The sequence below is a fragment of the Ahaetulla prasina genome, chromosome 6 (assembly GCF_028640845.1).
Source record: "Ahaetulla prasina isolate Xishuangbanna chromosome 6, ASM2864084v1, whole genome shotgun sequence".
Lineage (NCBI taxonomy): Eukaryota > Metazoa > Chordata > Lepidosauria > Squamata > Colubridae > Ahaetulla > Ahaetulla prasina.
The window spans coordinates 103,345,433-103,373,418 of NC_080544.1; the positions used below are offsets into that span (position 1 = coordinate 103,345,433).

At 40.4% G+C, this 27,986-nt stretch overlaps 1 protein-coding gene across 2 annotated transcripts; it reads right to left on the reverse strand.

Annotated features, from left to right (window-relative positions):
* Positions 1-33: 33 nt before the first annotated feature.
* On the reverse strand, positions 34-27,932 carry DCUN1D1 (defective in cullin neddylation 1 domain containing 1). 2 transcript variants are annotated; one of them, XM_058188019.1, is made up of 8 exons: positions 27,572-27,696; positions 25,557-25,813; positions 20,605-20,821; positions 18,532-18,700; positions 15,935-16,065; positions 15,002-15,084; positions 13,005-13,101; positions 34-4,225 (listed from the first exon to the last, which is right to left on the reverse strand). In XM_058188019.1, exons 3-8 carry the CDS (start codon positions 20,777-20,779, stop codon positions 4,146-4,148), a joined length of 735 nt encoding a protein of 244 aa, XP_058044002.1. In that variant the 5' UTR covers positions 20,780-20,821; positions 25,557-25,813; positions 27,572-27,696; the 3' UTR covers positions 34-4,145. The 2 variants fall into 2 exon arrangements, with proteins under 2 accessions (XP_058044002.1, XP_058044001.1); XM_058188018.1 differs by lacking the exon at positions 25,557-25,813 and having other exon boundaries at positions 27,572-27,932.
* Between the last annotated feature and the right edge of the window lie 54 nt (positions 27,933-27,986).

Genomic DNA, 27,986 nt, shown 5'->3' on the forward strand with positions numbered 1-27,986 from the left:
TTTTTAAAAAATAAAACCAATCAAGAAACGAAGTCATTTTTGCTTCTTCTCCAATGGCATAATTCACGTGAAGGTTTTGCCATGACAATCGGGCTAGTTATTTTATTGACTCTGGATTGCAGAAAGTACTTTTTCTCAGTAGTTACAATTCAAATTACAGAAAAATGTTGATCACATGACTGAAATAAAATTACCAAGTGATCTGCATGGCTGAGAAGATTTAGTCTTACATAGGACAATAAAACTCCAAAAGTAGGTAAGGTTAAGCATTTACTGCTTGTCTGGTATTTGGCAAAAGGAAAATGATTAGGAAGGGTCAAGTTACCGCTGGATGCACACATGGGTTGCTTTTATTAATTAAATCAACCCAAGTAGAAATTCAGTTACATTTTTTAAACTTAAAAAAAAAAATCATGCACACATACATGGGGATATGTCTGAACATTTTTAGTCTTTGCTAGAGCCAGGCATTTTACATTCAGAAACAAATAATTAAGCCAAATATTTCTGCCACTAAACACAGTCAAACCCTAGCACCACTTTTGACAGTACACGTCCCACTGAAAAGCAGGTGACTCAATTTTCGCCTCTGGATTTAAAATCACTTTTTAAAATTCAAGAATGCTTATCACACAAACAAACCTCAGTTTTTCTGCTACTTAAGACAGCAATGCTTTTATGTAATGCAGTTTTATAATTACACAGTAATTATAAATTGTGTAGTACCAAACTGATGGCAAATTCCATTTTGTTGGAAAGGCCTCAACATTGCAAAAGGAATCATCTTAAAAAAACAAGAACAGCATGGCATCTAGGCCCTAATCTTCAGCACAGGGATAGAATTCAGTACATCTCGTTAAGATTTAAAAAAAAACAACATATACACACACACTAAAACACAAAAAATACACAGCATACATCAATGACTCATTCTGAGAAAGCTGTACCCAAATTTTAAGACAGAAAAACAGCACACACACGCTTTGTAGAGTTTTCATAATTCAAGTCTTCGCTCATATTTACACAAGAGAAGAAACAAAGAGTAAATAACATACTTGACTTTGCCAATTCCAGCAGCTAAAAGATTTCCAATTTTATTCAATGGTTTCCTTAAACTTTTCCAAAAGATTACTGACGGAGTGGCTGTAGGATCCTGACAAGAGTTGTTTAAAAAAAAATAAAAATCAAGCAATTAAGATTTTTCCTCCTATTATTTTAGCATCTGCGTAAAAGTGCGTTTTAATGACATGGATACAAGAGACATTAGCAAGAAAACATCATGAACTATATCAAACTTGTTCTTCTCATTCTTAAATATTACATAGGAGTTTTAAATACCTCGAATCCATGTTTCCAATTTTGTTCTATTGAGCGATTATTTTTTAAGAAAAGGGCAAAGTGGTGTTAAAACGATTAAAAGCCAGGAGGTATTTCAAGTGCTGCTATCATATAAAAACACAAAGAATTAAAAACCACAAGTGTCAAGTTTTAAAAAAATGTCTGCAATTGGACAAAAAAATAGTGACAAGCCAAAACATACCAGGACCACAATGGGTGTAGCATTTTCAATCTTTCATCATGATTGAAAAACCTGAAAATGCTGGATGCCCCTCTACCTTTCTCGCCTGGGTAAATTCTTTCCATTTCAGCACGTTTCAAAACGGTGAACTTTGCAATAATTGCAATCTGCAGACTCGCGCTAGTTCCTGACCTGAAGTATATGTTCTGGTTTTCAATTAACTAGTGTTAGCATCGACCTTCAGTGAAATTCAAAGCTAAATATGCTTTATGCTGAAAAAGAGAAGAAGGGACTATAGGTCGTTGGGTAGGTAGATCGGAAAGGAACACACAAGTCTCTGGAGCATTTGGTGGAATCTGCAGCCAGTTGCAGTGGCCACTCAGTGACATGTGTGTCATGATGTTTTCATGCCAATGCTACACTTATATGCGTGTCTGATGCAAGCTGCAGCATTGACATGATAAGGGCATCGCACATGATGTCACCTGCCCCTTTCCCCTTTGCTGGTACCCAAAAGAGCAATCTTGATCCCCCCCCCCTTTACCAGTAAAAACATTACATCTGTGTTAGTCTCAGTTATGATCCAGCCACGGTAAAATACATAGCTACTCTCCGCTGCAGACAATGGCAGAATCAACTAAAAAAGATTCTCTCTTCCATTGAAGTGCTGAACCTATTTGGCTGGATTAGGTCGGATAGAATTTGGAGTGGCCTGGAAAAGATGGATGACCAAAAAGAGAAGGCCCTGCGATTAAGCGGGAACTGCAGTTAGTAAATAATTACTCCACATACAGACCCCATTGTGGTCAATGCAAAGGGGGGGGGGGAGTTTCCTCTTCGTGCAATTGCTATCTTAACACCCTTTGCTCATTTGGAGGCTATCAGACTTGCAAACTATCTACTCCCGGTGTCAAATTTGAAATTCTAAATATCCGCAGGCATCAGGCTGGTGAGGTTTGCATAGGCCCACAGAAAAACCTTGTTCTGGGCGCTGGGATGTCTGCATGATGATCACAGTGAACTGCAGTTGTAAAATAAAAACCCACCACAGGCGAAGGCAGCTCCCTTGTATGTCCTACTCACACTCGAATGGGTTTGGCTTGTGCTACTCAGCCTCGAATCAATTTGCATTACATTCATGGTTATTTTGCAAAACCTTCCTGGGCTCAAATCAAGAGTTTTAGAAAATGTAGCAAGTATTACAAGTTGAGTATTGCATTCAAGTCTTAACAATTCAGTAGAACTTAGTGGCTGTGGGGAAGGAGAGAGTTCCTTGAAGAGAAAATGAGCATTTCAAGGCTAATAAAACTGAGCAATTAATGAACGACTAATAAGACTGGGTAACTGATGATATTTCAAGACTAATAAGACTGGGAAAGTCTAAGAGCAACGGTGAGCAATTTCTTATTCCCACATTAGAGTGCCCACTGGTCCTTACTGGGCAAAGCCTCACCTATTGAAACTTAAGAACAGCCAGGCTCAACAATACTCTAATTTCAACCACTCCGTAAAAAAATAATAATAATAGAAGAGACAGAAATAGCAGTTATGTGATCAAATGTGGACGGGTTTCTCTCCCTTTGGGAATATGGGATAATGACCCAATTCACAGAAGAAGCTGCCCACACCTGCCTGAGAAACAGTGCGACCCAATTAAGTCAGCAGGAACGCTACCGGTGGTCAGACTCCAATATCATCCTCCTTTCTTTTGATGCCGCACACACATGGTGCAGAAACAAGGCGCCAAAGGACTGTTGTGCTCATCAGCAAAACAAAAAAACAAAAACCCACCCATCAGCAAAAGCAGGATGCTAAAGGAAGCTTCCTCCTATGCAACCAATACGGCTGACATCAAAGGACACCACAAAATCATTAGCCGACCTAGAGGTGACAATGCACCGATGCGGCTGGCAAGCCTGGTCCAGAGAGGGACAAAAATCCAGGTTTTTGCTGGGTCTTTTCGACATCTGTTTTCAACCGCACAAGCAAACAACAACAACAGTAAGCCCTTGCCACTCACACTGACAACAGCTGTAAATCAACCATTTTTTAAAAAATAACAATAACAATAATAATAATAATAATGGATCCAAACACACTATTTTAGGATAGTCTCAGCACAGTCGTTGCAGATAGCCCCAAAATATGTTAGCTGAAGATAATTTTGTTTTTCCTCTTGGCTTTTTTTAAAATTAGGACACGTGGATTGTGAGATCGAACTGTGCAACGGGAATACCAAAGAGTTTGCTTGATGAAAAAAAAAACAGAATGTACTTTAGGTGTGGAAATCGGAAATGTCAAAAAGAGTCATCCAAAAACACGAAAGATCTATGGAAAGCATTAAGAGGTTCCGTTAAAAAAAGGAGGGGAGGGACAAGATGATATATCCACAATGCTGGAGTTTCCGAGGGGTTAGGGCAGCCCAGGCTGGGAGAGAAGGCCAAGCCACCTGTAGTCTGATATGGTCCAAGGTATAATCCTTACAAGTTTGCAGCCACCCTCAGCTCTTATCTCTTGAGGATTGGTCTTCGGTCCAGTTCAGTCATTGGCAGAAAGGGACTGCAATTTTTTTCCCCATTATGTTTATTTGTACAGACTAGGTACATGTTAGAAGGTTCCGATAGCACTACACTGTCGTACTTTTGATTCCAGCAATCTGAGGTCGTGCAAATTCCACAAAGTCGTCGATAAGAACCGGCCAGGCGCCTGGGGGGAGAAAAAGAGAGCAGAAAAAGACAAAGTGATTAAATCTTCCCAAAATTTTATTTGAAAGCTGTGGGTTTTCTTAACACTGGGAGACGATAACTTGGTCTTTAACACAGATAAGACCAAGGAGCTTATAGCAGACTATAGAAGGAATAGATCAGACATGCAGCCCTTGCTTATCAATGGAGACTGAGTAGAACAAGAGGCCAGTTTTAAGTTTCTGAGTGTTATCATAAAAGAGGACCTGACCTGGGGCACTCACATTGCAGCCCTGGTCAAAAGGGCCCAGCAGAGATTATGCTACCTGAGACATCTCAGAAAACAACAACTGAATGAAAAACTGCTGGTGACCTTCTACCGCTGCACCATAGAGTATTTTAACTTACTGCACCTGTGTATGGTTTGCCAATTGTACAATGGCAGATAGGATAGCACTCCAGAGGGTTAATGTCATTGCCCAGAGGAACACTGGTTTCCCTCTCCCCTCTTTGGAAGAGATTTATAGCTCCCACTGCCTTAAGAAAGTTCAAAACATTCTTAAAGATCAATCTCATCCTGGGCACTCTTTTTTTTTTTTTTTTTTTTGAACTATTACCATCTGGCAGCCGGTACAGGATAATTAAAAACCAAGGACAAATAGGCTGAAAAACAGCTTCTATCCCAGGGCAGTAACCATATTGAATTCTACAGTATAGTGCAACATCGGGTTTTTAATTTCAATTATATAGAAAGTAAAGGATGTATGTTTGTGATTTTATTTTTAGTTATAATGTACACTGAAGACGGCATTTAATTTTGTTGTACCGTGTGCAATGACAATAAAGTAAACTATACTGTACTATAAACTATAATTAATCAGTTTTTTTCTTCTTCTTTTTCTTCTAATCTAGATCAGGGGTCTCCAACCTTGGCAACTTTAAGACTTGTAGACTTCAACTCTCAGAATTCCTCAGCCAGCAAAGCTCAGCCAGCAAAGTCCACAAGTCTTAAAGCTGGAGACCCCTGTTCTAGATTGTAGAATGACAACGGATAATGGATAGTTAAGACTGAAGAAAAAAAAACAATGGCAACCAACCTGCTTTCCACTGAGGACCTGTATAGTGCACAGACCGTATCAATAGAGCCCTCGCATCCGGGACATAAACTCTTTCAACTTCTTCCCTTAAGAAGACATTCTAGGGCATTTTGCACGCCAAAACAACCAGAGAAAAGGAGTCCCACTCCACCACTGGTGCTATCTGCTGAATACCTGATTCCCACAGCACTGTCTCTTTTCTCATCTTTTTTTTCATCTTCTCACCCCTCCTACTATCTTCTCCTACTGATTTCTTGCGATTTATCCAATTGTTATTAATTATTATTATTAATTGTTAGCAGGGGGCTGGACTAGAAGACCACCAAGGTCCCTTCCAGTTCTATTCTGAATGACTGTAACTTAATGATTAACGATCATAACTATGATTATGACCTATGACTTGCTGTTTATATGTACACTGAGATCTTATGGACCGGAGACAAATTTCTTGTGTGTCCGATTTCACTGGACCAATAAAAAATTCTGTTCTGTTCTATTTTGTTCTGTTCTATTCTGTTGTCTTGTCCTGTCCTGTCCTATTCTGGAGTTGAGGAAGACCCCCCTCAAAATAGCAACAGCACTTAGAGCTATATACCGCTTTACAGTGCTTTTATAGTCCTCTCTAAGCGGTTTACAGAGTCAGCATATTTGCCCCCAACAATCTGAGTCCTCATTTTACCCACTTCGGAAGGATGGAAAGGCTGAATAGATTGATGCCACTGATGAATCAATTAATTCATAATGACCAATCAGGATTTATTAAGGGGAGACAGATGAGATATAATATGAGACAGATTGTAAATTTACTTGAATATTTGGAAAGAAACAGCCAGGTTTCAGCAGCATTCCTCTTTTTGGATGCCGAAAAAGCTTTTGATAGATTGGATTGGCAGTTTTTGTTTAAAGTAATAGAAAAAATGCAATTTGGGGATTATTTTATTCAAGCAATTAAGGCTATATATCAAAAGCAAACAGCTCAAATAATAGTAAATGGTGGATTAACAGAATCTTTCAAGATTGAGAAAGGGACTAGACAAGGATGTCCCTTGTCACCATTATTATTCATTCTAACTTTGGAAATATTATTGAGTAAGATACGTGGTTTAGATCGAATAAAAGGAATTAGAATTAAAAATCAAGATTATAAATTAAGAGCGTTTGCAGATGATTTGGTTGTTTCTTTATCTCAACCAATACATTCAGCTGTATATTTGATGGAGACAATTGATCAGTATAGTAAGGTATCTGGGTTTAAAGTGAATCAACAGAAGACAAAAATGATAATTAAAAATATGAATACACATCAGAGGGAAGAATTAGAAAGAATAACTGGATATGAAGTAGTTAAAAAGGTTAAATACTTAGGAGTATACATTACAGCATCGAATGTAAAATTATATAAAAATAATTATGAGGTATTGTGGGGAAAAGTAATTAAAGAAATGGAGAAATGGAAGAAGTTACAATTATCATTGTTGGGAAGAGTGGCAGCTATAAAAATGAATGTTTTGCCTAGATTTTTTTGTTTCAAATGATTCCAATATTGAAGAAAGATGCAAATTTACAAGAATGGCAAAAAGGGATTAATAATTTTGTATGGAAGGGTAAAAAACCGAGGATAAAGTTAAAAATAATGCAAGACGTTAGGGAAAGAGGGGGTTTAAAAATGCCTAACTTGAAATTGTACTATGATGCAGTTGTTTTAACTTTAATTTCTGATTGGATTAATTTAACAGAGGAAAGGATTTTGAATATAGAAGGTTATGGTTTGTTATATGGATGGCACGCATATGTAATATATGACAAGAAAATTGATAAGACATTTAAGAATAATATGGTCAGAAGTGCTGTTGAGGATTTGGAAAAAATATCAATATAAGTTAGATGGAAAGATACCAATATGGACCATCCCCAGACATATGATAGAGAATATAAATATATTACAAAAAATGGAAGTTATCACTTACAAAGAGCTTTTGACTATGGAAAAATGGGAATTACAGTTAAAATCTAGGGAGAAATTGAGGGATGAAGGAAGAAATTATACATGGTTCCAGTATGGACAATTGCAATCTAGATGGAAAATAGATCAGAAAATTGGTATAAGGCAAAGTGATGATAATTTGGTAAAACAAATAAAAGATCAAGGTCAACAGCATATAAAGAGATTATATAATGTATTGGTTGAAATTGATTCAGAAATGGAGTTGGTTAAAGATTGTATGGTAAAATGGGCACAAAATTTTCAACAACCTATAATGTTAGAAACATGGGAAAAATTTGGGTGAGGAATGTTAAATTCACAAGCACAAAATTTAAGAGAAAATTTTTATAAAATGTTTTATAGATGGCATTTAGATCCTAAAAAACTGTCATGTATGTATCCAAATGTGAAAGCAAAATGTTGGAGATGTGATTGTGAGGATGCTACCTATTATCATATATGGTGGACTTGCAAAAAAGTTAAAGCCTTTTGGATTAAAATATGGTGGATTATGCAGAACATTTTGAAAAAGAAGATCAAGTTTGTTCCACAGTTCTTTTATTAGGAATAATTTCAGATTGCACTGTTATAGAGACAAAACTGATTCTGAATTTAATAACTGCTGCAAGACTATTGATTGCACAATATTGGAAGAAAGAAGACTTACCTACAATTGGAGAATGGATTAGTAAAGTATCAAATTTAGCAGAAATGGCAAAATTTCTGCCTACTTGAAAGACTGTACACAAGAAAAATATATTTTGGAATGGAGGAAGTGGATTGATTATATTCAAAATAAGTATCAGATTAAAAAATATCAATTAGTTTTTGAGTGAAGTTAGGAATTGCTATGTATTAGTTTAAGAAAGAAGGGAATTGATAGTGTGATGGTGTGAAATGGAATATGTTTTATGTTATATTTTAGATTATGATTGTTAGTTTTGATACCCTGCATTTTGTTCTGGGAAGTCGGGGTGGGGGGTAAAGGGGAAGGAGAAGACTATAAATTGATTGGTTGCCATTGTACAGGAATAATGGTAGAATTAAACAAGTTGGAATGGTGTAATGTCGGGACTGCTCGGCAAACACTCCCGAAGGAAAGGGTAAGGAAAGAGGAGTAAAGAAGGAAGAAAGTAGGTAGGCAGGTGGGTAGGGAGGAAAGAAGGAGGAGAAGAAAGGATAGGGGAGGAGGAGAAGGAGAAGATAGAGGGTTAGAAAGGATGGTAGTGAGAAGTGGGAAAGAGGAGGGGAAGTAGGAAAGCGAGGAGAAGGTGGTGGGGAAAGTTTAAGAAGGATGAGAAGGGAAGAAAGGATTGAAGGGGGGAGTGGCAGTCGAGCAGCCCTGATTGAGTATAATTTGAGTATAGGACTGATCGTTGGATAAGTGATTGTATTGTACACTGGTCAAATTGTGGGAATTATTATGGAAAATAAAAAAAATTTGCTCTAAAAAAAAAATATATATATTTCTTGTGTGTCCGATTTCACTGGACCAAAAAAAAATTCTGTTCTGTTCTATTTTGTTCTGTTCTATTCTGTTGTCTTGTCCTGTCCTGTCCTATTCTGGAGTTGAGGAAGACCCCCCTCAAAATAGCAACAGCACTTAGAGCTATATACCGCTTTACAGTGCTTTTATAGTCCTCTCTAAGCGGTTTACAGAGTCAGCATATTTGCCCCCAACAATCTGAGTCCTCATTTTACCCACTTCGGAAGGATGGAAAGGCTGAGTCAACAACCTTGAACCTGGTGAGATCTGAACTGCTGAACTGCAGCTAGCAGTCAGCTGAAGTAGCCTGCAGTACTGCACTCTAACCACCGCGCCACCTTGGTTCAAATCATATTTTCCATTCCTTGTTTCAACCATGTAGGTGTTCCTTGTGATATATTGGAACGACAATTATGAGTCTGCCATGTCCTCCTCTGATGTGAAATGTATGTGTGTATTCATTGACCCAGAAGTCAATGGATTAGGATTTGAGGTGAGGGCAAATGATAAGACTTCACTCACCAGCAACCTGTATTAAAAGTGTCTCTGAACACAGAAACGCAACCTTACCAGTTATCCTCCAGCAGAGCTTCCTCTGTGTTATCTCCTTTGCAGTTTCCCTATACAGGTAGTCCCCGACTTATGACCACAATGGGGCCCAAATTTTCTGCTGCTAAGTGAGACGGCTGCTAAATGAGCTTTGCCCCCATCTTACCACCATTCTTGCCACAGTTGTTAAGTGAATCACTGCAGTTGTCAAGTTAGTAACCCGGTTGTGAAGCAAATCCAGCTTCCCCATTGACTTTGCTTGTCTGAAGGTCGCCAAAGGTGACCCCGGGACACTGCAACCGTCATAAATAGGAGTCAGTTGTCAAGCGTCCAAATGTAAACCACGTGACCATGGCAATGCTGCCACAGTCGTTAAGTGTGAAAATCAATTGCAAGGAACTATTTTCAGTGCCACTGTAACGTCAAATGGTCACTAAACGGATGATGATAAAACGAAGACTTCCTGTAATGCTTTTCAAATGTATTAAACTGGGTTCCACTTGGCTTGCAGGGGTATTGTAAAGAAAGTCCGGCGTTCCACAATAAAGCAGTTCTGAGATTTTTCCTCATTTCTATCAAAGTTCTTCAAGGAAAACAAGCTTTAGAACAGCCCTGTTCTTTGTACCTAAGTCCACACAGCCACTAAGCCTCTGCTAAACACTGTCTAAGGCAGGGCTCTCCAACCTTGGCAACTTTAAGACTTGTGGACTTCAACTCCCAGAGTTCCTCAGCCAGCAAAGCTGGCTGAGGAACTCTGGGACTTGAAGTCCACAAGTCTTAAAGTTGCCAAGGTTGGAGACTCCTGGTCTAATGGACATTGCTTTACAAAATGGGAGGATCAACGTATTTTCTCCCGTGAAATCCACCTGCATTTTCTTTCCTTCCTTGAACCAAGTCTTCCTCGGTTTTATTTTTACTCTGGCCTAAGAAAATTCAGATTTAAGCTAAAACAGGCTTCCTCATCCTGGAAAAATTTGCCCCTATTCCCGGAAAGTATATTTGCAATCAGCCCCGAGGAACCATAGCCAATGAATCAGGAAGAAGACAAACAGGACTAGCTCCCCCTTTTCTCTCAACATAGAAAGCAAAACAAAATAACAACAACAACAACAACAACAACAACGCCAACTGATATGAACTTTTTTGCAAGGCTGTTTTTCAAAGGAATGATCTAAGTCAGTATTTCTTCAAGATTTTGCTCTTAGGACCCCTCCCACTTTTACAAATTATAGAGAGCCCCAAAGCAGTTTTTATTTGTATGGGTTAGATCTATCAATATTTACCACATTAAGAGCTAAAATGGACACACTCATAAGATAATAATTCCTTGAATCATGAGAAAATAACAATAGTAAATTCAAATAATAAGGGTGATGCCAATTTCAATTTTTGCAAATAACTTCAGTATCTGGCAAATAGTTTCGATTTGACAGACACCTGAGAGGGTCTTGAGTGACCCCTGGGGGGGAGGGGGGTGTCCCAGAACAACATAAAAAAAAACCACTGCTCTAAATAACCCAAAAGGTTCATTGTAGGAGACGGAGACTCTCAAAGAATCAGACCCTAAATTGTTACAGGATTTAAAGCAGACATGAAATGCCCCTGGTTCGGACTGGATCGCTCGATCCGGTAGCGATGGCAGCGGGTGGTTCGGAGAACCAGTAGCAAAAATCCTGGCCCCCCCTGCCCCAGCTGAGCAGCGTGATTATCAGAGGTTTTTTGTTTTACTTTTAAAAGCATTTTTTTCTTTGGCCGAAAAAATGCTTTTAAAAGGAAAAAAAAAGCCTCTGATGATCACACGACTCAGCTGGGATCATCAGAACCCTTTAAAAGCATGTTTTCTACAACCTCTTCAACCGAAGAGATTGTAGAAAAAATGTTTTTAAAAGGTTCTGGTGATCAGGCAACTCAGCAGGCGATCAGGCAACTCAACCCTTTAAAAGCTTTTTTCCCTCTGGCGATCCCAGCTGAGTTGCCTAATCATCACAGGCTTTTAAAAGCGTTTTTTTACAACCTCTTCGGCCAAAGAGGTGGTAGAAAAAATGCTTTTAAAGGTAAAAAAAAAAAGTTGGCCACACCCACCCAGTCACATTACCGCCCCCCCCACCAAGCCACGCCTACAGAACCAGTAGTAACAAATTTTACATTTCACCCCTTATTTAAAGGTCCTTAAAGTCAACACCATCATATTGGGCCTCTGGTGGTTCAACAGACTAATGCAGTCTGTTATTAACAGCAGCTGCTTGCAATTACTGCAGGTTCAAGTCCCACCAGGCCCAAGGTTGACTCAGCCTTCCATCCTTTATAAGGTAGGTAAAATAAGGACCCAGATTGTTGGGGGTAATAAGTTGACTTTGTATATAATATACAAATGGATGAAGACTATTGCTTGACATAGTGTAAGCCGCCCTGAGTCTTTGGAGAAGGGCGGGATATAAATGCAAAAATAAAAATATGTCAGTGGGCATTTGAAGCAATCAGAAAGAAAAAAATATATACAGGAAAAGATGTGACAGAATGTTAAAATGGTGCATCCCATTTGCCCAGTCAATGACCTGGTGAGTTGCAGAAGGGAAACACGGCAGGATTAGTGACTCAGCAGTAGCTGGTTTGGCAAGCTGGTTTTGTTGAAATAGGGAAGAAGAAAAAAACACACCTCGTAGCAGGGAAATGCCATTGAGCGCCATTCATTTTAAAGCCAAGTTTCATACTGAAGCTTGCTAAAGGCTGCTCTCTGGGATTAACTTCATGCCCTTTATGGCACTGACCAACCCTCCTTATTTTCAGATGTTGGACAAACTGATCTTTGTTTATTCCCTGGGTGCTTCACAATGTAAAAACAACAACAACAACAACTGGGAACTGATGAACAAATCAGATTGTAGATAAGGTTTGAAGAAAATGACTAATGGATTTTAGCAGAGTGGCACAAACAGAGAGAGTTTGGTCTTGCACTTAAAGGCACCAGACTAGAAACCAGGAGACTGTGAATTCTAGTCCCGCTTTAGGCATGAAAGCCAGCTGAGTGACTTTGGGCCAATCACCAGGAGATTGTGAATTCTTGTCCCGCCTTAGGCGTGAAAGCCAGCTGAGTGACTTTGGGCCAATCACCAGGAGATTGGAATTTTAGTCCCGGTTTAGGCATGAAAGCCAGCTGAGTGACTTTGGGCCAATCACCAGGAGATTGTGAATTCTTGTCCCGCCTTAGGCGTGAAAGCCAGCTGAGTGACTTTGGGCCAATCACCAGGAGATTGGAATTTTAGTCCCGCCTTAGGCATGAAAGCCAGCTGAGTGACTTTGGGCCAATCACCAGGAGATTGTGAATTCTTGTCCCGCCTTAGGCATGAAAGCCAGCTGAGTGACTTTGGGCCAATCACCAGGAGATTGTGAATTCTAGTCCCGCCTTAGGCATGAAAGCCAGCTGAGTGACTTTGGGCCAATCACCAGGAAACTGTGAGTTCTAGTCTCACCTTACTGGCTGGGGGACTTTGGGCCAGTCATCCTCTCCCAGCCAACCCACTTCACAGGGTTGCTGTTGTGGGGAAAATAGGAAGACGAAAGAGTATCAGGTATGTTCACCACCTTGAGTTATTTATAAAAATAAAAGCAGGGGGGAAAAAATAAAAATAAAAAATTGGAAGCTGGGAAGCCAACCCGTTCCAATAGCATCAAGAAGCAACATTACCTTCCTCGTCATAATTTGACATATCGTCTGCTATCATTGCACTGAAGTCTAGAAGAAGGTTCCAAGTGTCCTTCGGTATAGATCTTTTATGATGTTCCTGTTTGAGAGAGAAAATCCCACCGTCATAATTCAAGACGTTACTTATCTACTGATTCCTCAACAGGACTTTATGCTTCGCACCTCATGGTTCCAAGACTGGAGAATTTCTCTTCACATTTCTTGGACAGGACGGTGGAAATGATCTTTATCTCAGATCTCGGGATCATTATATTTTAATCATCTGCTGAGCACCGTGGTTCTGCAGAGCGACCTAGCTTTGCTTCTCAGAGCTGCTTAATTCATTGGTTGGAATAAAGCAGGACTGGGAAGGCAGGTGGCTTCAACCTTTTCAAAGCCCTGAGAGAGACTGTTTCACTTCCACTGAAGGGGCCGCTATTGTGCATTGGTTCCAGCACAGTGCTCAAAATTAGGAAGGCTTTGTGCTGCTTTGGGGAAGGCCATCGAAGGAGGCCTTGGTTGGAGGCTGAGTTAAAATAATGGCTTGTCAAGGCTTTGCACCAGATTTAATGGGCTCGTGCAGAATCCACAAAAACAGGTATGATCTGCTCAGCAACTCCTGGACAACCCTTTCAAAGCCAAGGACAGGCAGTATTTAAAATGACCGAGTATTCACACGTTCCTTTTCTCGGTCAACAAAATTTCACTGGGTCGAAAATTTGCAATTCAAACTGTAAATATTTTTCTTTTGGGATTTCTGATCTTATTTGTTCCTTCCTTCCTTCCTTTTTTCTTTCTCTTTCTTTTTCTTCCTTTCTTCCTTCCTCCTTTTTCTTTCTTTTCCTCTTTTCCTTTCCTTTCCTTTCTTTTTTTTTTATTGAAAAAGTTTTACAACAATTAAATTTTTCCCCTCCCCTCCCCCCTCCCCCTCCTTCCCCTCTCCTTCCAAAACCCCCTCCCCCCCCCAACTTCCCAGAGCAAACACAAGGTATAGTTCAATAAACAAACAGTCATACATTGAATTTTTAAAATCTAACACAATTATAATCCTTCTCTCTCACATAGCCTGACTTCTTCCATTAAAATCAAAAACAACGTTTTTCATTCAAAGGCAATCTGAAATTTCTTAATCTGATATCTATTTTGAATATAATCAATCCAATTCTTCCATTCGTTTAGATATTTTTCTTGAGTACTGTCTTTCAAGAAGGCTGAGATTTTAGCCATCTCAGCCAAATTGGAAACTTTCAATATCCATTCTTCTATTGTGGGTAATTCTTTTTTCTTCCAATATTGTCCAATCAACAGTCTTGCTGCTGTTATTAAGTTCAAAATCAATTTAGTCTCAATCACTGTACAGCCTTTCCTTTCCTTTCCTTTCCTTTCCTTTCCTTTCCTCCTTCCTTCCTTTTCTTCCTTTTCTTCCTTCCTTCCTCATTTATTCATTCATTCCAACAGCCACCAATTCAACTGAGTGATTCTGGTGGCTTACAAATACTTGACTTACAACCATAATTGTGCCTGGAATTACAGCTATAAGCCATGCCAGATTTCATGATCGTTTTTGCAGCAGTCACAAAGTGAATCCAGCAATGAATGGGGGGGGGGGGGTTGGCCAGAAATTGGTTTCTGGCAAAAAACATCGTAAATTATGGCCGCATGACTGGGGGATGCTACAAACAGCTATAAGCATCCAAAATGTGATCAGGTGATCATGGGGTGGGGGTGATGGGGGATAAGCTTGACTGTCAGAACTTCATATCCAGGTCTTAAGTAGCTTTGGGAAGGTCTGTTATAACTTTGAATGGTCACTAAGCCATCGGTTGTAAGTCAAGGACGATCAGCAGAGAAAAGCTGCCAGTTCACTCCAATGTCAATCTTACCTATTATTACATTCATAGGCAAAAATTCCAGATCTAGACCCATTTCATAACGATATTGATCATACCACACACACACACGCAACATGTATGTATTTGTTAGAAACTATTTGAACTTACCAATAAAAATCTGTTCCACAAGTCTAGGAATTTAAACCTTCCGTGGAGTACTAAGTTCCAATAGGCAATGGCCATTTCTAAATCTGGAACATTAAAGAGATTAATTTTTTTTTCTAGAAAAAGAACAACATTATGATCCATAATGATTTCTGAAATGGATAATTAATTAACAAAGCAAAATAAATAAATAAATCTGTGGCACAAGGAGGTTTCAAAAGTTCCTGAATTCACCTTCATCTCCATCAAAGACTTCTCAGACTATCCCAACTGGACACTGGGCTAAAGCAACCAAAGTTTGCAATGGGATTTCCCTTATTCCCCTTGCTGAGCTCTTCACAACGAGCGGGAGTTTGCTTCTAAACCTATCCTAAGTTTCAGGGGTGTTTGTTTTCTTGATCAGCAACAGAGCCCTTTAGGGAGGGAGGAAAAGCTAGAAATGCCTCTAAACACTTTGAAAACTTTGACAGCCCCTTTCCAGGGCTGGTTGTCTCACAAACTACAACTTTGTTAAACTTGCTGGGGGGATGTCTATGGGGATTCTCAATTGTCCAGAGGTCATGGTTGTACCACAGGTGCTTTTCCAAAAAAGGCAACTGGATTTTTTTCCCCCTCTTTCGCTTCTTATCCAAGAAGCTTCTTCAATTCTGAAGAAGTGAACTACAGAACTGAGGAAGCTTCTTGGATGAGAAGCTAAACGTTTTCAAAGAAAAAACAACTCCTCCAAAATTCCTTTTTTAATTTTTAATTTTTTTTTGGGAAGGGGGGGGAAGCACCTTTGGGACTTGCTGAGGGGACCTTGATGGGCTTGTCTCAGTCAAGAGGAAAAGGCAGTTTCCATCACCCTATTTAGCCACAGTGACTGCTGAGAAGTTTACTTTCCGAAATGTGACATGAGTCACTCCTGCTTGAGCTAGGAAACAGTGGCATACATACCTAAACCTTTCTGTCCTGGATTCTTTGCAAAGTTGAAAGTAAACTGGTAAAAGTCCTTAAATCTTCCTGGCTCTTTCAATTCTTGTTCCATTTTAGGAAGCTGGGCCTTTAGTTTTTCTATGCTGTCACATCTGTATTGATACATCAAAATATTTTTATTTCTCCTTCAGTCAGTATATTAGGCTGCAGAGTTTTAAATCCTTCTAGAAATTGTACTGATACAGGGAGTGCTCAACTTACAACCGTTCGTTTAGTGACCGAAGTTACAAAAAAAGTAACTTTGACCAGGTTTTCACACTTACGACCATTGTAGCACCCCATGGTCATGTGATCAAAATTTGAGCAAGTGGCGTATATTTATAACAGTTGCATTGCTCCAGGGTCATGAAATTGCTGATTTGTAACTTTTTTAGCTGGCATCTAACAAGCAATGCCAACGGGGGGAGTCAGATATACTTAATGACGTGATTCACTTAACAACTGCAGTGATTCACTTACCAATTGGGGCAAAAAAGGTCGTAAACTGGGACAAATCTCACTCATGGAAACAAATCTCACTCATGGAATTGTTTGCTTAGCAACAAAAATTTGAGGCTCAATTGTGGTCATAAGTCAACGATTACGTGTATCCTTTATATAGAGGTAGTGCTTGACTTACGGCCACAATTGGGATCGGAATTTCTCTCTTAAGTCCTGATGGGTTGCAGGTTGAGTTGGACCCAATTTTATGAAAATTGTGCAGGGCTATTGAATCACATGGTCGTTAAGTCAATGCAGTTTCTCCAATGGGGATTTTTTTTTTGCCTAAAATCAACAAAAAGGTTAGCAAATCACATCTTGTGACACCCCCCCTTCCCCCCCAATATGCTGTCATTGGTCATAAATGGGAGCCAGCTGCCAAATGCTGGGATTACAGTCACATGACTTTGGGGTACGTGCAACAATTGTAAATGTGAGTACAATTCATAAATCACTTTCTCCAAGGTCATTGTGACTTCAAACAGTCATTAAACAAGTGGTTGTACATCGAGGACTATAACTGCTTTTAGAATGGATGATATTTGAAATTCTCTATGATTTGGTTTATTAAAATAGTAATGAATCTACACATTTACAAATCACCTAGGGATGAAATTTCCATACAAGGCAGAGGCTTAGAACAATTCTGCAAGAATTATCACCGCTTCCCTTTGTTTGCTTGAATCAATGAATATGGTAACCAAGGCAAAAAATATATACCAGAAAAAGGTTACATCTTAAAAGAAATTTCTTAGAAATTCAGCTATTGTTGTACCTTGATGAAGGTATCTTTTCTTTTATGTACACTGAGAGCATATGCACCAAGACAAATTCCTTGTGTGTCCAATCACACTTGGCCAATAAAAAATTCTATTCTATTCTATTCTATTCTATTCTATTCTATTCTATTCTATTCTATTCTATTCTATTCTATTCTATTCGTATATTTAAATCAATTATCTGATAGTCTGTGCATTTTCCTGATCTTACCAGTAAACAAAGTCATTTCAGAAAACATCGGGAGTATAAAAGCTGCCATATGGAACACTATCATCTATGTTGCTTCACAGTTTTCTCACACCTTGCATTAACACACTTGCCAAAACAGTAAACAAATGCACAAGTTCAGTTATAGCACCAATATATCTGCAAGGAATGTTTTCTGCTACACTTTCAGATACGGTCTCATCTGATATTTTAATGAAATGAAACACACACAAAAGAGTGTTTTCAGGCCCTAACGGACAGTGCAATGAAAATACAATGATTTCCCACTTTCTACAGTAAAAATAAATACACGTTTTCAGTCAACTTGCTGTACCTATGACAATTAAAAAAACAAAAAAACAAAACAAAAGCTAAACACAAGTCTTCAAAAACGCCATTTAAAAAGGGGATTGAAAATATTGCCCCTCTTAATTCGGTCACTGTATCACTACCGTTACCTTGTATAACTTGTGTGTTTTTCAAACATGGCCAAACATGGTGTTTTTAAGAGGTGTAGATTTCAATTCCCAGAATTCCCCAGCCCACAAGCCTATGCCGGCTGGGGAATTGTAAGTGCTGAAGTCCACAAGCAACCCAATTTGGGGGGGGGGGGGAAATGTTGCTATAACTCTCGATGATTATTTTTGGTTTGGCACTCACGTCAGAAGCACCGAGGGGCTTCCAGTTGAAAGGATTAGCCCGTTGGTGACATCACCGTTACCCTGGGGACGCCCGGTTGGGGGCGCCTTTCATGTCCCCGGCAGGCGCTGGAGTAAAGAGTGAGATTTCAACCTCACCAGTTCTCGGGTCTCAAAGGCGGGCTTGCTAACCTCCTGCCCAGCGTTTCAACCGCTCAAGCCACTGTGCTCCTTACTCTTGAGGATTAAAAAAAAAAGAAAAGAAAATAGTTCACAAAGGAGCTTGTAAGTGTTATTCGCCAGAATCAATGTGCAACTAGGTCAGAGCCTGGTGGGCAGGAAATCAAGAGTGAATGCCTTTCTGTAAAATAAAAACAGCGTACGGGCAAGGTTTTAATGCTGCTTCAGCCCAAAAGGCTCTGCATGCCTCACGGGATGGACCCCAGCACTTACCCAAGTTCCGTCATCCCATCCATGAATTCCATCCTTAAGAATTCGCACTGCGTCGCAGCTCTGAACTTCCAGGCGATTATCAAGACACTAATGCTGGCGGGGTCTAGTGCCAAGTCATCGCAAAACTGCTGTATGCCATCTATGCCGATTTTATTCTCATCTTGAGGATCTTAAAAGGTTTAAAGGAGGGGGGGGGAAGAATATTTAAAATTCCTAGAAATAAATACTCTGGCAAGAATGGAACCGGTAGGTGTGATTTCAAGACAAATCATGTGAGTGAGAAAGTAATTTCTGACTCAAGGGACATTAACTGCTGGCAGTTGCCATTTAACATCAATCTTTGCAATATAAAACGTGTAAGAAGTGTCTCGCAGTCCTTCTCTTGCCTGGAATCACAACTGCCATTAAAAATGGGTCAGTTTTGTCTTTCACAAGGGGGAGAGAGAGAGAACAAATCACAATTCACCTCTCATGAAGGAGGTTATCCATTTCCCTGAAAGTCAGAGGTACCCAGATTGCTGGGGCCAATATGCTGACTCAGTAAACCGCTTAGAGAGGGCTGCAAGCAGTATATAAGTCTAAGTGCTATTGCTAAGTGCTCAGTCCAATTAAGAGGGAGCTCTGAATAAGGAGGCTCTGGGTGGAAGAAAAAGCAATGGCTTGACAATTATTAGGAAAGTCAGAGTAGAATTGTGGGCAAGATCAGGTAACTAGATCAAATACGAGATCAAACGTGGCTTTTGATATTAAAAGGTCCCCAATCTTTTACTCTGAGTCAACTACAATATTTACACATTGAAGAAAGTTATAATCTCTTAAAACTGTGGTTATTGTATAAACCAAAAATGGCCGTATTCAGACACAGCATGCTCTATTAATGCACAATCACCCCGACCCCCAATATTAAAAGAAAGAAATGAGCAATATCCTCAAGAGTCAGGAAACTTCAATCCAGTTTCATAACCAAGGGGAAAGATGCCTTCCAGGGATAAGAGTGGAACTGGCAAAGGATTGTTTGGAGCTAATCTTTCAAGAAATTTGGGATTGGGGTTGGGGTTTAAGGATGAAAATGAGAGCAGTTCCCTTTCCAGAAGGCTTCCTCCACAATTCCCATCCTTATTTTTCTTTTAAAAAATGAAGGGGAAAATATGCTTCAGGAAGTTCATCATTTTGGCTGTATTTCAGAGACATGATTTTTGAGTCTTATAGTATCTCATCAGATCCCTAATTTAGGAAGGTATTTGAACCTAGCTACTTAGGAACCCTTTTCAATCTCAAACTCCCTGGGTTCAAGTTCACCTTCAATTAGGAAGCTCATCAGGTGAAATTACCCACCAATTTTAGCCCATCCAGAGTCATGTATGTGAGAAGGGCAGTTGTATAGAATGAATGAATGAATGAATGAATGAATGAATGAATGAATGAATGAGGAAAGAATGACTCATTTTCCACATGTGTTGTAATACAGGTAGTCTATGACTTACAACTATTTGTTTAGTGATTATTCAAAGTTTCAACAGCACTGAAAAAAGTGACGTACGACCGTTTTTTGCACTTCTGCGTTATAGTATCCCCATGGTCATGTGATTTACATTAAAATGCTTGACAACTGACTCACATTTATGACAGCTGCAGCATCCTGGGGTCAACTTTTGTGACCTTCTGACAAGCAAAGTCAATGGGGAAGTCAGATTCACTTAGCAACCATGTTACCAGCTTAACAAGTGCACTGATTCACTTAACTGTGGCAAGAAAAGTCATAAAATGGGGCACAAGTCGCTTAACAACCATTTCACTTATCCACAGAAATTTTGGGCTCAGTTGGGAACATTACGCCAAGGACTACCTGTAATATAACAGATGATAAATATGTCTGCTGCCCCCCTAAGCTCCTTAGGGGAAGAACGGGTCAAGGATTATTTTAAATAGGTAGTTAAATAAACAAACAAACCGTGTTGCAATAAATAAGGGCTAAAACCCCTATCCTTCTCAGTCAGAGTTTTCCCCCATTGAAAACAACAATTATAGCTAAGTTCAAGCATTCAAAACGTTCACAAAAAACTTTTTACTCACCTTTGTATCTATTATATAGTTGCTCTAATTTCTTTCGGTCCAGTGATCCCTTAATGTTTTCTCGTATATACAGTTCAGGATTTTGAAAAAAATTATCTGTTGCAACATCTAGCTTCCAGTCATTCTGAGACAGGCAATTCACTGCTGTTTTTTCACTAGATTGCGTGAAGATCATAAACTGCCGAACTTTATCTTTTTGCGATGACTTCAACTTGTTCTAAAAAAAAGTTTGAAAAGAAGAGCAGTAAAACTTCATACCCCTTTTGCCCTGAGAAGGAAATACCTCATAGGAAAACTCCATACATGATCAATATCAGTGGTGGAAGAAGTTAAGGCAGACATTCAGAAAACACGATTAGGATATTGATTTCTTAACTTTGCACAGATGAGTTGAAAAGTTACTTTGCAAGTCATGGTGTTCACTACTGCTCCAGGCACCTCACAAGTCAGATAAGCTTACTATATGGTGGAATTAACAGTGAAATGCTCATCTCTAAAGGTATTAGCAACAGTGTGATTTACAGGATCATCCAAACTATTCAAGATAGAAGCAGCATCCTTCATAATATCTGCCAAAGGCTCCATAAAACAGAGAGCTTTAAAAAGACAATAACAGACTCTAAGGTTATTTATCAGGAGTGTCTACAAAGTATGGTAAAAAAAAAGTCAAAATGGCAGCTGCAATGGTGCGATTAAAGCATCAACTGTTTGCCTTTTAAAAAAACAACAGATCTATGGATGCTCCTGACACTCACGTATCCAAAGTGATTGATTAACTTTCAGAAGCTAATTGACTTGGGAATACGATAGAACAGCTTAATGAGAAGGCTAATATACCACTCGTAATTTCCCTCTAAATTATTCTCATATGAAATCTAATAGGACATCAACTCAGAGGTGACGAGAGAAAAAAAAGTATTGACTGAGGGTTAAATGTGAAACAATTAAAAAAAAAAATAGCAGTATCAAAATTCCGCATCATGTACAGTGATACGTGCCTAGGTAGTCCTGGACTTATGATTGTAATTGAGTCTGCAATTTTGGTCACAAGTTGCAGTGGTCGTTAAGCGAATGCAGGATTGTAAAGCGAATACCGGGGTTGTTTGGTGAACCCACTGTTCATTAAGGGGTGGGGTTTTTTTGCCAGTTTCTGGCACAAACAACATAAATTGTGGACAAAGTAAATGCCAGTTCCTGGCATGGTCAAACAGCCCGATACGGTTACATGATTGGGGGGAGGGGGGGAGAACGTTTGGGCTTCAAATTCAAATTTGGGTTGCAAGTCTCTTTCTTGGGATCTGTCATAACTTAAAGCGGTCACTGAGCAACCAACCGTAAGCCTAGGACTACCTTATGACTTTTAAGATTACACTTCCACTGAAGCTGTATTCTTCCAATGAAACACAATTCTCTGGACAATGTGACTGCGGAAAGACATCATACGAGCAACTGTTAATTCTATACCCTGACTGGAAATATCATCAACTAAGTCATTCAGTATGATCATCTGGTGGGGAAACTTTCCTATAGATTGCATACATATGACAAAACAAGCATTTAGCTATATTCATCTAAAGTAACCCTTTTCCCTCCCTGGTTTATCTCTCTTAAAAATATTTCTCACAGTTAATAATAATAACAACAACAACAACAACAACAACAGAATTGGAAGGGACCTTGGAGGCCTTCTAGTCCAACCCCCTGCCCAGGCAGGAAACCCTACACCATCTCAGACAGATGGTTATCCAACATCATCTTAAAAATTTCCAGTGTTGAAGCATTTACAACTTCTGCAGGCAAGTCATTCCACTTACTAATTGTTCTAACTGTCAGGAAATTTCTTAATTAGGGATTAACTAGGGATAGGATAGAGCCTTGATGGCGAACCTATGACACGCATGCCCGAGATGGCAAGCGGAGCCATGTTGCCTGCCATGCGTGGCATCGCCTGCATGCAGCAGTGTGGGAAACTAGAAGAGCTGGTCTTCCGTTTTCCTGCATGAGCATGTGCACCAACCAGCTGATCATCACGTGTGCATATGCGCCACAAACCCGGAAGAGTAGCTGGCTGAGTAGCTGGCTGAAACCGGAAGTTCATTTTCGGGCACACACATGCACCCTGGGGAGCTCCACTTCCAAGTTGTGACCAAGACGCAGGCATGCGCAATGCGCACAGGCGCACCCTTTTTGGCACTCAGTGCAGAAAAGGTTTGCCATCACTGGGATAAAGGTTGAAGTATCACATTTACTGAGGTTTCTTCTTTTCGTTTTTCCTATCTATAATGATGATCAGAGGTTTACATTTTATTCTTGGTTTATCTCTTACCAAGTTATTTAGATCAACTAACATGATACAACTGCTATGGCAATATAATATGCTATTCCAAACAAATACACGAAACATTTTATGGCACCCATACTTGAGGTTCAGGGGTAAAAATCCGTACGCTCAAATTAATTTCTTTACACTGCATTGTTAGCTTAATGTATTTTTTCTCTTTCTCTTGAGTCATTCAATAGTTTTGTCTTAGTTTTGTTTTAGCTGTTCACTTTTTTATATTGTTTCTGTTGAATTTGTATATGTTACACCTGACTCTTCAATGACTGTAAATAAAAACATGAGTACTAAATATTATGGGATATCATGATAGCCTGGTACATACATCCCACCAAGACACAAAGTACCCCTTCCCATTTTAGCTCCACGTCTTGTACAAAATCAGTTATTGTCTATCAATGAACCACAAAGAATATTAGCAAGCAATAGATGTAAACTTTTTCGTTTCCTAGAACAGTACTTGAAACAGCAGCTAGATCTATATATATCCACTTCTATCTCTTAGCTAACTCCACCTTTGGCAATCTAGCATGAGTTGATAGCAACAGTAATAGCACTTAGACTTATATACCGTTTCACAGTGCTTTACAGCCCTCTCTAAGCTTTACAGTGTCAGCCTATTGCCCCCAACAACCTGGGTCCTCATTTTACCGACCTCGGAAGGATGGAAAGCTGAGTCAACCTTGAGCCATTATAAAATGGCACAGGGAACTGGACCACAGAAAAATGTGCTTGAGAAAGTAGAGTTGCTTCTTTTACCCCTGCTCTAGGAATATAAAGCAAGAGACTTGTGGTGCTGGAAATTATAATGTGGAAGTACTATACAGTTATTGTAGAATGTCATCTTACATTATTTTGGATAATAATGTGCCCAGTTTTGCAACCAATGTTTAACTTTTTATAAGGGAATCCTCAATTTAGTCTATTTTTAACAAGATATTCCTTCTATATAAATTCACATTTTTAAAATAAATAAGATATCTGCTCAGATTTGCATGCTTTCAAACTGCTAGGTGGGCAGGAGCTGGGGCAAGTAACAGGAGTTCATCCCGTTGAGTGGTGCTCAGATCCCGAACCTTGTCGAACTTTCCAGCAACAAACCCAGTGTCTTAATCACTAAGCCATCGCACCCTTATTTAAATAGATTTGTTTAAATGATTTACTTAATCATCCACCACCAATGAGGACTATGGGAGAAGGGTACAAGGATTAAAAACCAAAACAAAAAGATACAAACAATGAAACCCAAGGTTAAACCAGCAGGAACCAAATACCTCAACAGTAGTTTGCCTGGCTCCTGGCCCACATGTCAGAGGTAAGAGCCAGGTCTTCAGAGTTTTACAAAAGATTAACATGGTTGGGGCCATTAGGATTAGGGGATATAGGCTGTAGATGCCATTGTTTGATGGAAGGGATCCAGAGCATGCCTTCCCTACAAGACCTGGTGAGATGAGCAGAAATAATGGGGGACAGGAGGCAAAAATGTGAACCATAAATTTAATCCAGATGACACATCTGTTGTTTTCTTGGTAGCATTAAAGAAGTTATTTGTCACTGTCTTCCAGGCCATAACAATGTCATTGGGATTTTAAACTGTATCCCCTCTTCAAGTACTACTCTGCTTAGTTTCTGAGTTCAACCAAGGTTAACTATAAGCTGGCTACAGTTCAAATACACTTTGCCAGATATAGAGAAATGGCCTATCACATCTCTTCCTAGGAAGCTAAATGCAGACGCAATGAATTAGTCTAAGGAGAAACATCCTGGGTGTATACACTGAAGGTAAAATTAACTGCACTTAAACACAACTGTAAGTACCAAAGAAGTCCTGGTACAACTGACTATATTTCCTGAAGAACTTTACATGCTGTTTTGGCAGCACATCACTGAGGTAACAAGTATCTATAAAGTGTTCACACACACATACACATACATGTACACACAGAGAAGAAAAGGTTTTTAAATACTATAAACTCGTTTACAATACTAATCTACTCTAAATTATAAAGCAATTTTCAGACTATATGCTTCAGTACAGATCATTTGAAGAGCGCACTATAAAGAAAATATGAAGATTTTAAACCATAAATACAGATGTTTAAAACTCCAAAGACCTTTTAAGAATTCCTAATGGCAAAAAAATATTTTTTTTTGAGAACTAAAGTGTCTTTCAGCATGAGACATAGCCATTTAGGAAAATAGGTGAAAATCTTAACCTATTTCAAAATATGAGTTGCTGGATTCTTAAATTGTTAATTTAAGCATATGGATGCTATGAGCTGAAAGTTAACATTTGAATAAGGCCCATGTTCTCATTCCTGCCTCAAATGATGACCAACTAAATATAGCACTAATGTTTTGTGGAACATAGCCATTGCCATCAAATTAATTAAAAATATTCCTCAATTTCCCAGGATAATTCCAAGTGTGTGTGTGTGTGTGTGTGTGTGTGTGTGTGTGTGTGTGAGAGAGAGAGAGAGAGAGAGAGAGAGAGAGAGAGAGAGAGAGATACATGCAGAAGGTCATGACATCCTATCAACAGGTCAACACACTTCAAGTAAACAAGACCTAAATAGCATAATGCATTCCAACAGTAATTAATGATGTCACTGACTTTTAAAGATGTGTAATGCTAGTTTACACCAAGAGTGGAAAACAAATGAACAGTCTGAATGAAATTCAGACCAAACTGAACTGAATCTGCCATTAAATTCTAGTTCTCCCATTTCAAACCAGATTCTCATAGATTTCTTCAAGAGAACAGGGGCATTTGAGATGAGATAAAGTAACGATTCAAATACTGCCTCATCATCTTCTGAAAGTTGGTGTCAGATTTTGGTCTAGTTTCTTCTTTCTTGAAGATCACTGTTCCTTTTATAAGAAATAAACAAATAAACCAACGCTGGAATCGTTGTTATTATTATTAGTCAGCCAACTGTTACGATTGGGTTTGGCATTTCTGTATTATTATTATTATGGTTGTTGTATTCAATTGATATCCTCATTATTAAATTATTAGATTGTACCAGAACATTCGCGACAAGATGTTGGGACAAAACTCTGCAGTTGCCGCTGCACCCTTGTTTCTTATGTGACCTATCCAATAAACGAAGTCATGGTTTCATTCATATTCTACAATCGCTTGGATTCATACACCTAATGTTTACAAAGCATAAATTCCTGGCTTCCGGGACCACTCTCATCCCCAAATCCACCCAACACTAGAGCGTCACCTTTCTGATGAAACCTGCCATCAGACTCTTTTAATCAGGGAGGGGACTAATAATAATAATAATATTTTAATTTGTATAGCGCCCTTTAAGACTCCGTGGATGAAGAAATTAATGCATACATTTCAATTTATATCCCAACAACAAACTCATGAGATAAGTTGCGGCTGGGAGAAAGGACAAGATCGGACTCTGGGATTCCAGATCTTTAAAGCTGGACTTGAATCTCTCTACAGCTTTTTCAACTCCTCACCCAGCACCATCAGACCTAGCTCCATCTAGCACAGGGGTCTCCAACCTTGGTCCCTTTAAGACTTGTGGACTTCAACTCCCAGAGTCCCTCAGCCAGCAAAGCTGGCTGAGGAATTCTGGGAGTTGAAGTCCACAAGTCTTAAAGGGACCAAGGTTGGAGACCCCTGATCTAGCAGGAATTCCCTTGTCCTTTCTGAAGATCAAGCCCATCCCAAATCGGACAGCACCTTTTCCCACCAATACATTACACACACACACACATGTATCTATGGAAATTTTGCACACCCAAGCACACAAAAACACACTCCTGGGATGTCGGGCACAAGATCCCGGACTCCAATGAAAAGTGTGTGTCTTTTTTGTGAAATTGGGGGGTGGGTGGGGGATTCCTGAAGTTCGGCCACCCCATTGACCCCTCTCTTCTCCTCCTTGCAAACGAAGCCCAAACAATTACTGGACTTTTTCCCCTTCCTCCGATTCCATCTCTTTCCCCATCCATCCATCCATCCATCCACCCACCCGCCTCCATCCCTTCTGAAGAGGGGGAAAAGACCTCTCAATTCATTGGCGCCCATTTACCTCAAAAGAAATGGGGGGGGCTACAGCCATGAGTACCCCAATTCCTTGTTGAATGAAGTGCAAAAGGAATATCCCCCCCCACACACACACACACACTTTCCCTCATACACCCCATACACAACCCACAAAGGCTTCCGCCTCACAGGGAAGAGACTTCAGGGCTCCGGAATTCACTGCCTGGCCTGGGTCGAAGGAGGGCGAGAGAGACCCCACCACCACCATCACGCCACCACACTATCCCCGACCCCAAAGGTTCCCCTCACACTACACAGAGATACACGCCCTCCCGGCAAGGGCACAACCCGGGATCCCGGCGTTGTCGGGAAACGAGAAGCGGCCCTTTTCCCTCTCAGGCGAGGCGAGGCGAGAGCCCCGCGTTCCCCACCGCGCCGTTTCCCCAGCGGGCCTGCCCTCCTTGCCCCCCGCGGGTTTGGGTGGTGGTGGTGGAAGGGGGGCTTGCGCGGCCTTGAGGGGTCGCGCCCTCCCGCCGCCGGCTAGGCCGCGCGTTGCCAGGCGATGGCGGCGGCGGTTTTTTTTTTTCCCCCCCTCAGCGGGCGGGCTCTCTCACCATGGTGGGGCTGCGCGCGGGCCTCGCTCCCCGCCGGGCCGGCTCAGGCGGACTCTGAGGAGGAGCAGGAGGAGGAGGAGGAGGCGGACCGAGGTTGGCGGCGGCGGCGGCAGCGGCAGCAGCGGCTCCCGGGGCTCCTCCTCGCGGGCCCTGCCTTCCGCCGCTCATGCGCACTGCGCCCAGGCCGCGCTCGCCGGGCCGGCCTTGCCGGTGGACCTCGAACGGCTCCGGCTCGCCTCTTTCGTGAGGGCTTGGTCCGCCTCAGGCCCTCAGCCCGGCGACGCGCCGGGAGGTCACGTTGAACCTCTCGGCAGGGAGGGAAGAAAGGACGGCGGGGCTGGGTCGCCCATTCCCGCCGCCTGCGGCCACCCGACTCTTGACTGGGTTCCCTCCACCCACCCACCCGCCGCCTCAG

What these genes read in the sequence shown, in the direction of transcription:
- DCUN1D1 (XM_058188018.1), bottom strand. Translation starts at nt 27,739, where the DNA reads ATGAGCGGCGGAAGGCAGGGCCCGCGAGGAGGAGCCCCGGGAGCCGCT. An exon ending in CCGCGCGCAGCCCCACCATG is followed by an intron (nt 20,822 to 27,571) that starts GTGAGAGAGCCC and finishes ACTTTTTTTTAG; the next exon opens with AACAAGTTGAAGTCATCGCA. An exon ending in TCCAGGACAGAAAGGTTTAG is followed by an intron (nt 15,085 to 15,934) that starts GTATGTATGCCA and finishes TTAATGTTCCAG; the next exon opens with ATTTAGAAATGGCCATTGCC.